This window comes from Calypte anna, chromosome 6, assembly GCF_003957555.1.
Source record: "Calypte anna isolate BGI_N300 chromosome 6, bCalAnn1_v1.p, whole genome shotgun sequence".
Classification (NCBI taxonomy): Eukaryota; Metazoa; Chordata; class Aves; order Apodiformes; family Trochilidae; genus Calypte; species Calypte anna.
The window spans coordinates 7,181,825-7,192,883 of record NC_044252.1 but is presented as its reverse complement, the minus strand read 5'-3'; the positions used below and the strand labels follow the sequence as shown (position 1 = coordinate 7,192,883).

General features: G+C 39.9%; 1 protein-coding gene across 3 annotated transcripts in view; it reads left to right on the top strand.

Annotated features, from left to right (window-relative positions):
- Positions 1-159: 159 nt before the first annotated feature.
- The window catches only part of PARG (poly(ADP-ribose) glycohydrolase), a 61,582-nt gene continuing 50,682 nt past the window's right edge, over positions 160-11,059 (top strand). For 2 of the 3 annotated variants that reach the window (XM_030453767.1, XM_030453764.1), the window contains exons 1-6: positions 162-351; positions 3,174-3,240; positions 5,149-6,120; positions 8,162-8,351; positions 9,386-9,508; positions 10,765-10,848. In XM_030453767.1, coding sequence (XP_030309627.1) covers positions 171-351; positions 3,174-3,240; positions 5,149-6,120; positions 8,162-8,351; positions 9,386-9,508; positions 10,765-10,848 — 1,617 coding nt within the window. In that variant the 5' untranslated portion in view covers positions 162-170. Of the gene's footprint in view, positions 352-3,173; positions 3,241-5,148; positions 6,121-8,161; positions 8,352-9,385; positions 9,509-10,764; positions 10,849-11,059 lie in introns of all 3 variants that reach the window. The other variant, XM_030453766.1, reaches the window with a different exon arrangement.

Here is an 11,059-nt window from a genome sequence, read left to right as displayed (position 1 = left end):
GGACGAGCCCGGCGCCGCGGGCTCCCGGAGGATGCGGAGGGGCAGAGCCGCGGGCAGAGCCGCCGCGTCGTCGTGCCGTCCCCGGGGAGCGGCTGCCGCCCGACCCCGGTGGCCGCTGGCGGGCCCGCGCGGCTGAGGCGGGGGGGCGGGCGGAGGCGGGCCCGCCGAGGATGAGTGCGGGCTCCGGGCGGGAACCCCCTCGGAAGAGAGCCCGGCAGAACACCCTCAGCCCCGGTGGCCGCTCCCAGGGGGAGCGGTCGCCGTCGCCGCCGTCGCTCGGTTCCTGGCAGGAGGGGCCCGGGGGCAGCGGCCCCGGCAGCGGCAGCCCCGTCACCGCCGTGGGGAACAAAGGTTTGTAGCGGCCGGGGCTGTGCGCGGAGGGGGGCTCGCTGCGTTTCGTCCCTCTTGGGCCGTTTCACGGTACGGGGCGGCTGTGCCTGCAGAGCCTGCGCTGTGCTGGGCTTGCCCGAGCGCTGCCCGGCGGCCCCCGCCGCTCCGCACTCTCCCCGGCGCTGGGCCCGGGAGAGCCGCGCCCGGGGCTTGGCCAGGCCGGGGGCTCCGCCGAGCTGCGGTGTTCCCCTGAGTTGCTCCTTGCCCCTCTGCCGTCCTTCCCCCAGCGCGGTAGGAGGGAAGTTCCATGGCGAGAGGCTGCTCGGGTCCCTGCACGCCGCGTCCTCGGGGCTGGCCTGCAGGGTTGGGGTTGAATCTTCTCTCGGTCCCGCGTGTCCCGTGTCCCCGAGCTCGTGGCGTGGGGCAGTGCGCCTCGCTTCCCTGCGGGGTTGTGCTGGGCTGTCACTGAAGGGAGAGCTAAGGGTAAGGAGAGGAACCCCCACGGGTCTGTGGGTTGCTGGTCCTGTGGGGTGCCCGTCCTGATGTGGAACAGCTGCCTGGAAACAGCTCCCACGTGGCTTCCTTAGGTTAGTTTTATTTGGAGCTAACACCATCAAAGTAAAATTTTAATGTGCAATGAAGTACCTGTTTCAGGAATAGAAATGAATGCAGGGGAGGAAAAACCCCGAACAGATTTTATTGTGGGCCCTGGTTGATGAGTTGAACCTCAGTAACAAGTAACTGAGAGGTTGTATGTACACATACATAGTGATATGTAAGAATCTTCGAGAAATGAAGTTGTTTTCCTCAGTGGTAGATTCTGAGGAATGGTTTGTTGTGTCTGAATTATTTTGTGAATCTTGGGTAGGAACTCGGAGACCACTTTGAGAAATAATACAGCAAAGTCTGGCTTTATTGTTAACACTGAATGTAAGCATCTGTTGTCTTATTGTTGCCTCTGATGTTTTTACCACCTTAGCTGTAGCAAAGAGAGATGTTAGTAGTATTAAAGAAAAATTATGTGTGTTCCATTGGTTTTAGGGCTTAAATGGGAAGTCAGATCTGAAAGTTCAGAGCAAAGCTGTTCAGTTCTGTGCTGCTGCTGCTGCTATTATTTATGTTTATTGTGCTAATGACTAGGTAGACCTTTCACAACAGAAGTTTTTACCTGTAGAGGTAGTCAGCTGCCTTTGGAGGGGTTTATTTGTCCTGTGTTTAAACATGTCTCTTCAGGTTTTCTTCTGGCTGCTTCTTTCCCCTTTCCTGTAGGCACTTTAGGTTAACTTTTCAAGGATAAGAAGGAGTACTTGGGTAAATAAAATTACCAGTATTTTTCAGTTTAGTGGATCTTTAGGAAAAAAAAAAGTTTTTTTCTTAAAATCTATCGAGCTTTTATTTTTGACTGAATGATGAATCTGAATGTTTGCTGATAAACTGGAGGGCTGAGTATGGGACAGATTTCCTTGTAATCTACACATAGCTTGGTGTTACCCCCTGGTGACCCAGTCACATGGTGGCAGTTAAGCGTTACTGTTTCTGCTGTTTCAGAAGAACTTAGAATGGTCTCCGTTTTTTTCTGGAGATTACTTTTCTCATTCTAGAAATTCTGTACTTCTGATGAGGGTGTTTCATAACCAGCTGCGGGAAAGAGTTCAAAGCCTTGAATGTTAATGAAAGCGTTTATGGAACATTGTCTCTTAAGTTTCCTGTGGCCTAAGCTCCCCATGTTACATGTTACACAACCTCCATTTGGAGTAAAACGCTGAGCCTCTCAGTAGTTACTGTTAATCTGTTGTGCTGGTTTCTCAGTTCTGCAAAATTACCATTGCAATGGGGGAACTACAAATTCTACCCATCTGAAAGCAGTGAGTAAGCAGCTTGAGCTTTTCCACCAGCAGTGGCAGGTAGAAAATTTCCCTTGGTAAATGGAAAGAAAGGGAACTAAAGCCAGATGCCAAATTTTCAGAATTACCTTTAAATAACCAAAGAACAAACTCAACCCAAGCAACCCCTCATCTGCTAATGAAGAGTATGTTCCATCTGTGAAATAATTGCCTTGATTTTTTATTCCCTGCCCCTCCTCCCAGGTCTCTACATAATCTGTGCTGTTCTGTTGAAAGCTTGTCTAAGCTGCAGTATCAGAAATGAGGCTGATCTCATTGAGTGGAGCTGTGGAGCTGGTAGTACGTGTGAAACAAAATGTGTCCTTCACGTTTTGGTGCTGTTTAGAGAGGGGAATAAGCACTGATAAACTTTACAGATTGTTTATGGATGGAGGGGTAAAAGAAAAAGTCCTTCTCTCTCAGCATTTGGCACTTCTGCTGTGTAAAATCTTTATATTAAGCCTCGTATTTCATAGTATATGACATACAAATAAGTTTCTCAGCTGGGTCTTCTAAGATGTTTGGTTGTTTGGGTTATTAGTTTGTTCTGTCATGTTGCCTCTTCATTCAGAAAGACTTCAGAAGAAGTCTTCTAGGGCTCATTGTGATGGTGATGGTAATGATAACTGGAAAGTGCAAGTTGCTTTTTAAAAATTTTTATATATCTAGAGATTCACTCTGTGTGTTACCCATCTTTTAAAAAAATGTGGGATGAATAAAACCCACCACACACCAAGCCTATATTTATAAAGAATATTAAAGAAGCTACAGCTGCTGATGGATACAAATTAAATATTGTATCACATGTAGTTTTAATAAAGTGTGAATGGTCCCTATGTAGGCACAATGATGAGGACTTAATTGAGGTGGTTTTATTGTCATCCAGTACAAATCATCATATGCAATGATGCTGCAGTTTTGTCCTGTTTCATGGAATAACTTCAACCTGTTGTTTTTCAGTTTGTAAGCAGCGAACAATTACCACTTGGCTGGAGAGTAAAGGACCCAAGACAACAGAGTCCAAAAGGTAAAATTGTACAGCATACCTATTGATAAGTTGTGGGTTTTTTATGGGCCTGTGCAGAGCTAAAAGTTGGGGTTGCCAGTACAGTCACCTGCCAAAAAAAAAGGCAACCCTGGTTATGTTGCTTTCCTTACCTGGGCACATCCTCTTTAGTGTTACTAACTGACAGATTTCACTACAAAAGGCTATTGTTTGCATTGAAATGGTTTTGTGAAAGGTGTTATAAAAGTTTTTGTGTTGATTGGTGCCATTTAAAGTTTGGTATTTTCTGCTAACCTGTTAGGAGCATTATTTACAAGACAGCATTACAGTGAAACATTTTAACTGTTTGGTGCAGAGGAATATCAATTATTAAATTTCTGTAATCACAATAGTAAATATGCTCTTTTATATTTCACTGATTTTGATTAATACCAGAAATTGAAATTCACACCAGTGTTAGAGCATTTAATGAATGAGAAAAAGTTGTGGTAATGAGTCATACAGAAGTGCAGAGGGTTCAGGTACAGGCTCACAGGTTGCAATAAAGCAAAGATGTTAAGAAGATGCTTGAGGAGGGAATAATTTTTTCAGATTTCCTTTAAAGTGTTGCTTTTATATGCTCTCACAGATTACAGCCTAGTCAGTTTTAAGCAGAAAGTTGTGTAAATACTTCCTGTGTCTCTGCTGCTGTTGGTATCCTAACAAATTTATTCACTTCAGAGTTGATTTCTCATTTTCAGTTGGCAACATCTGCTGTCAATAACTTCTAACAGTCATTTACTGAGAGGGCAGCTTTAACATTTTCATATTTGTTCATTACAATTTTCAGTGCTGAAACAAATGCATAGATGGGCAGTATAAATTTTCAAAGCATATAAGCCTCTATTTTGGAGTTTTGTTTTCAAATAATATTCCTATGGGCAAAGTTATTCATGAAGAGAACACGTCTTCAGGAATTTATTAATGCTGAAAAACTATGTTCAGCTGCAGAATTTAGGGTTGTGTGATAATTGCATATTTTCCTATTTATTGTAGATAAAGAAGCTGGTAAATGACTAGACATAAAAAGTTTAATATGTTTAGTTTCATACAATGTTGCAACAGTACATTTAGGAGAAAGTGTTCAAAATGATATATCTGACATCTTGGTAAATGTTTTTAGTATTCACATGACATCTAAGTATTTTTCTTTATCAATGCACTAATGCAAAAAATAGTACTGAAGTGTGAAATGACTTTTCAGTGTCTTTTTAAAAAGTTTCAGCTGGTCATAGAAAACTTGCTTCATTTACCTGGGTAACCATTAGGATGTGTTTCTTACATTCTTTGTGTGAGACAGTGCAGAACATACTAGGTTATTTTTCTCTTTAAAAATAATTGATTCAATTATTTCATTTCTTTCATTTTTTTTGTTATCAGTTCTACATATACTTTACTCTTATACTATTGTGGTTTTTGTTTGTTTTATTTTTGTTCTTTTTTTTTTTTTTAAAGAGTTGTGGGCTGCTTATGAAAGTAAGGAAATAATAGGATGTTTTCTTGTGACTATGGACTACTGTGTCCTGTATTTAGCTGGAAAAAGTGAAAGTTAAAGAGGACTAGGTCATGACTTCTAATTTCATGTGGAGAAATAACTTAAGTAACAGCTTAATAGTATTTGATTTGGAAATAAGGGTACTGAATCACAAATAGGGGAGCAACTGATTAATTGTCCTTTGGAGCCTTTCAATGGAAATAGGTTGTAACTGAGCTGAATTCCCTGATGCAGTAAAACTTGTTTATCCTGGTAGTGCTCACTTACAGAGCATAATGGGTAAAATTCTGCAGGTTCTGTTGTATGCTTATCATAATTCTATTACAAAAAATTTTATATTGACAACAATTATATTTGTAGATAAAACATTTAATTCTCTTACTCATCTTCCACAGCAAAATTAATAACAAGACTGAAGCAAATCCCAAGATGACTTCCATGAAAAAAGAGAACTTTTGTGAGCACGATGTGAAAAAGCTGGAGAGTACTTGTCAGCAAAATTATTCAACAATATCTGTGGAAGTTGGTGCAAAGCCTGTAAGTCTGCCTCAGACAGGCAGCATGTGTTACTGGGAGGTTGAGGATAAAGATCCAGTGTCAGACACAGAGCCTGGGAAGGGGATGCAGTCTGAAGACCTCTTTAAAAATGCCAACATTGAACAGATGCATAAAAGTGGCACACAGGCCCAGAGAGGCTGTGAAGAAAGCAGTGACAATTGGACTCAGGGGAAAGTATCATCAGACCAGCCTTTAAAAATGGGAAATACAGTGTCAAAAGACACTGAGACAGATGGACAAATAACTTCATGCAGTCCACAGAAGCTGAAGACTTGCAGTTCTGTCTGTGTAAGAGGTGAACAAGAACAAGGGGATATAGTTCCAGAAAGTCCACTTTCAGATGCTGGTTGTTGTGATACTTGTGCACCTGATCTTGGAGGGCCTGGAAAACTGAGCATGTGTCAGAGCAGTTCAGGGGATTCACCTGCTTTTGAGAAAGAAAGTGAACCAGAATCACCCATGGATGTAGATAATTCTAAAAACAGCTGTCATGGGTCAGAGGCTGATGAAGAAACGAGTCCATTTCTTGATGAGCGAGAGGAAATTCATGTGTCAAAACCTGTGAACAAATCTTTTGGGATTCAGTATGGGGGTGCTGAACTTGAGTCAAGAAACCCACTATTTTCTGCCAAGGGTGGAGAAAGCTTTGAGGAAATAGATAATTCTGTTAAAGTGGATGCTCTGCCTACAAAGTCACCTGGGATCTCTCCTGCTCCGTCATCAGAATACAAAGGTGTAAAACAGAGCGTGAAGAGAGACTCCAAAATCACCTCCCACTTCATGAGGATACCTAAAATTGAGGAGAAAAGGTAGTGTTCTCTCTGCCTCTTTGACTTTTTTTTTCATGCTCAAAAATTTCACCTTTGGTGGTAGCACTTTGGAGGCTGGGTTGTAGAAAGAGTTTTGCAAAATGTATGTTATGACACAAAGACAACTTTAATATATGCTTGAAGTAACTTACTTTTAATGAGACTAGTTTTTTTATAAAGGATATGTTTGTCCAGTGCAATTTCTTAAATCATTGAGAGATCTGTAAAAATTGTGAATTTAAGACACTTTAGGAAGTTGATTATCAAAGAAGTGATTTAATACCATGAGATTTTTAATGTTTGAAAGTTAATAGCTGAGGAAATACAGGTTTTCTTGGTTTTTTTGGTTGGTTTGGGTTTTTTTAGTTTCATTTGGAATCTGTTTTGTTGATGCATCACTGCTACTGAGGCTTTATCAGAAAAAGACATGAGAAATTTATCATTTGGAATTGTAGAAAGGGATTGCAATGGGATCTAAGAAAGTGAATAAACATCAAAATGAATAAGTAGAAACAAGAGGACTGTGTGTTTTGGTGTATTAAGCAATTATCACAGTAGACCTAGGTCCTTAAAGAAAGGCAAGAAAGTTTTGCTCATTGTTACTGGGGAGTCCTTTCTAGGAGGGAGAAGCAGCAGCAGCACAAATCATACTTTTCAAGGAAATGAAGAAGAGGGGGATGGAGGGTGGCTAACTAGTGGTGGGGGCTTGCATTTGTGAAATCTTGAGTAGGCTAAGAGTGGATTTGGAAAACAAAAAAAGGTTATTCTTAGGAAAAACTGATGGATGAATAATGTCCTAGAATATGTATGGAAAAAGGGAGTCATGGAATCTACAACAATGGGATTCTGGAGCACTCTTTTCACCCATTTAGATGAAATGCTGTTTTAGCAAAGCTGCAAAGTATTGTGTATTGCCATAAAACCCCACGGCCCTTAAAAGAGCAATTAGAAAATCTGAAAGCTTTCCTTCTAGTTTTCATTAGATCAGGTCTACCTGAGAAAAGAGTGGATCACAAGTTAGCTTGCCAAGAAAGGATCCAGTAAGTGTATCAGGAAGGTTTCAGTCATCAGTAGTGCCATGCTGGAATTATATTTCTGCTCTCCAGTGAGGCCAGTGGGCCTGTACCTGGTGTCATCTGGTTGTGGTTGGCCAGGCTGTAGGCACTGTCTTCACCTAAAGATATTATGCCTATCCATAGGCATAGACAGCAAACAGGTTAGACAACAGCTTTAGCCAAGGGTGGAATGAGCTCACTAAGGAGAATTTGAAGGTCTAAACATTACCACAAAGTGTAAGCTTTTAACTTGTTTTGTATTTTACTCTGAGGACGTTCTCTTGCATGAGACACAGGTGGTGTGTGACATCTGGCATACAGCAGGTTCAGATTTTTCTTCTCCAGAATATCTCCATCTATGCAAACGCCTTTGGTCATTAAAGAGGATTAGTTCATCTCCTCTTGCATCTATTTGAATTTTTCAAGTGTTTTTTTCTGTGTTTGTTTTTTTCAATTACTTCTAAATTTTTACTTGCAGTGTAAGTTTTAGATGCCTATTGTGAAAAATAGAACCCTAGTGAGAGAGAACAGTGAAGAAATTTAATTTTTTTTTTTTTTTTTTAGTTTGAAGAAGGAATACGTGCATCTGTGCATGCACATGTTAGTTTTCTAGCAGTTGAGAAGAGGCTGTAGACAATTGACAAATGCAGACCAATGAGCCCATCCCTGGATGAGCAGATGGTGTTGGGAAAGAGCATGATTCTGCTGAGGGAAACCCAGCCTTGACTTGCTGACACACTGCAGTTCTGTGAAGGTGTTTGTAAGCCTGTAGAGCATTTTGGTAAACATCATGTACTTGAATTCACTGGGGAGGAGGAGGTTGTTAGTGGCAGGGGTTTTCCTCAAATAAAACTATGGCCTGGGGCCACAGCAAAGGGCAGCAAATAAACAGCCTGCTGTAAACTTAACCCTGGAGTAGAAGTTCATGTGTTTGCCTGCCACATCTTTCAGTGGAAAATAAAATGTTTCAACATATTTTGTTTTAACAGCAGGAAAGAAAAGTGTGAATTCAAACCCCAGAGGCCAGGAAGGAAGATTCACAAATATGTACCACCTCCACTTCCAACTAATAAGAAATGGTTTGGGACACCAATTGAGGAGATGAGAAGAATGCCAATGTGTGCAGCCCGACTTCCTCACCTGCGGCCCTCAGCCAGTCACACTGTTACCATCAGAGTATGATTGATAACTCACTGTATTACCTGAAATCAAATTTCTTACTGAATTGTTCCCGTAACACAAAATGCCTATTGTTAGTCTGATAGGATTAGCAGGTTGTGGAAATCTTTCTTTGCCATTCCTTGCCAACAGACCAGGGCAACTGATTTCCTGAAAGCTGACTTTTCTGATGCACACAATTAGGGTATTAATATCCAGAAGAAATGTAATCATGGTTTTATGGCCTCTAACTTTTCATGGACAAGTATTTTTCTTTTACATAGGTGTGTGTACTTCCTTGTCTGAGTTGTAAACTGAGAGAATCTAAATATGTCTACAAGTGAAATTTGTACTTCCAACATTTTCATATTCTCCTCTTAATACCAGTCTAGTTTGGGTTCAAGATATACAAAGGGCTCAAGATACAAAAAGGGCAAAGAATGAGGTCTTCCAAGAGTTCTATCACTGCATTTTAGATCCAATCTGATACATTTGCCTTTAATCCTTTGGAGTAATATGCAGTCAAATTATTGTTGAAATAAAACATGTGACTAGGAAGCCTATAGTGTCATGGATCACAAACAAAAAACCCCACATTAAGTTTGAATCGAAGTCCTGTAAGAATCAGTGCTGTTAGAAGACTGTGTAGGAAGTTAAATCTTTAGTAACTTGGCAATGTTTATGTTTACGTCTCTGAAATTCTGTGGAGTAAATGTGAAATACTGTCATATCTATAATGATTTCCCATCCTGTTCAGAGATAGGTTAAAAAAAGTCATTTTTGCCCATTACTGCGGTTTACATTAGGAACTAAGTAGATGATTATATTAAGGTAGCATTCTTTTCATCAAGTATAACCTAAGAGTAACAGAGTAGCAGATTTTTTTTTTTAAACTGAATGTCTACAGTGTTGCCAGTTTGTAGCTTCCCCCTTTCCAAAAAGGGTGTCTGTGGATGACAACGATTTTAACAGTTGGGGGGTTTTTTTGTTACTTTTGATTTCCTAATTAAAACAATTAGTGCTGAACTTTTTCTCTTCCTTCTGTGTTTCAGGTAGATCTTCTTAGGGAAGGAGAGGTGCCTAAACCTTTTCCAACTCACTACAAAGATTTGTGGGACAACAAACATGTTAAAATGCCCTGCTCAGAACAAAATTTGTACCCTGTAGAGGATGAGGTAAGATGAAGTTTATTTAATCAAATAACTTTGTTTGTATATAGATGAGTTTTAAGTTTACTGCATTGGCTCACTTGGCAAATTGTGTGTGTGGAGTGAAAAATCAAGTAGATAAACATACCTGGATTCTGGGTCAGGATGCTTCAGGCAAAGCAGAATTATTTTTTTGCAGTAATTATTTTACCTAGCAATTGATTTGATGGTATGGAATCTTCCTGGATTTATATGGAGTATAAGCTTATACTCCATTTAAGTTACATGTTTATATACTTATGCATTTACATGTTTAGGATTTGGGGTTTTTTTTGGTGGTGGCTTTTTATGTGAAGTCATTTGGGATGCCAGCAGATATGAACGAATGTGTAACCACGTTTTATTTGTGAGATTCTATCAAATATTGGTGATAGAGTAAGGTCTCTATGACTGCTGATCTGCTAAACCGATGGCCCTGAGAGAGATTAAAGTTGGCCCTGAATGGTTTGCTTATCTGCTTTCTTCTCACTGCTTGAGACTGTATTAAACATACCCACTGAATACTTCAGACTGATGAATAAAATCAGCAAGCTTGTCCTATAGTGAAGACTACAATGATTACTGATACTAGAATCTGGAACAGACAAATTTTATAGCTTTTAGGAAATACTCTTTTATCAGCTTTGCAGTTACAGTATAAAATGAATTTAATGTTTCAGAGATAGGGTTGATAAGATCTTTGTTGCCAGTTGAGCAAGATGAGTTGTATCTCTACCCTTGTGGGTCCTATTTGCTTGTAGTGGGCAATAAGACTTTCTGTTCAGGAAGAATATCACAGGATGTCTTAAATTTGGGTTGGTGCAAGAATCAGCCACAGTAACATGCTCTTATGATTTGTGCCCTTTATGTTCTTGGTATTACAATTTTTATTAAGTTAGCTAAGTTTGTATTTTTGAGTTGTGGATTTTGCAAACTTTAGTCATTTTTTATCTGCAAAATCCACTGTCTTCATGAGGAATGTACTGAACATCATTTGTCCTTGAGATGGTATGGGGAAGAGTGCTGCTTATGTAAAAAAAGAGCTCTAGGAGTTTTGTGACTACTTCAATTAAAAAGGAAATGTTAAGCAAGTATAATGCAGAAGTTGCAGAAGCACTTTACAATTGCTCAAAATATTTGGTTATTTTTAAAGATCTTCACAAATAAAACACAGTTATTAGTAAATATATCTTTCTTGTTTTGAGTAACTTAATCTGACATTGTTTTGGGCTTTTATGTTAAAGAATGGAGATCGAACTGCTGGATGTCGATGGGAACTCATCCAAACTGTATTACTTAACAAATTTACTTGCTCCCATGATCTGAAGGTAAGATTGTCAATTTGAAATCAAGTCTGTGAAAATCAGTGCAGTCAGGCTCTTCATGTACTGTTAGTGATTTTGGCTCAGCCCTATTGGTTTAATCACTTTTAGAAAAAAATAAGTTAAAAAAATCTTTGTTCAAGGGATTACCTAATGAATTAGGGGCCTTAGTTAATGAGTCATTAGCATTATCAGTGAATTCTTTAGGTGTTATTTA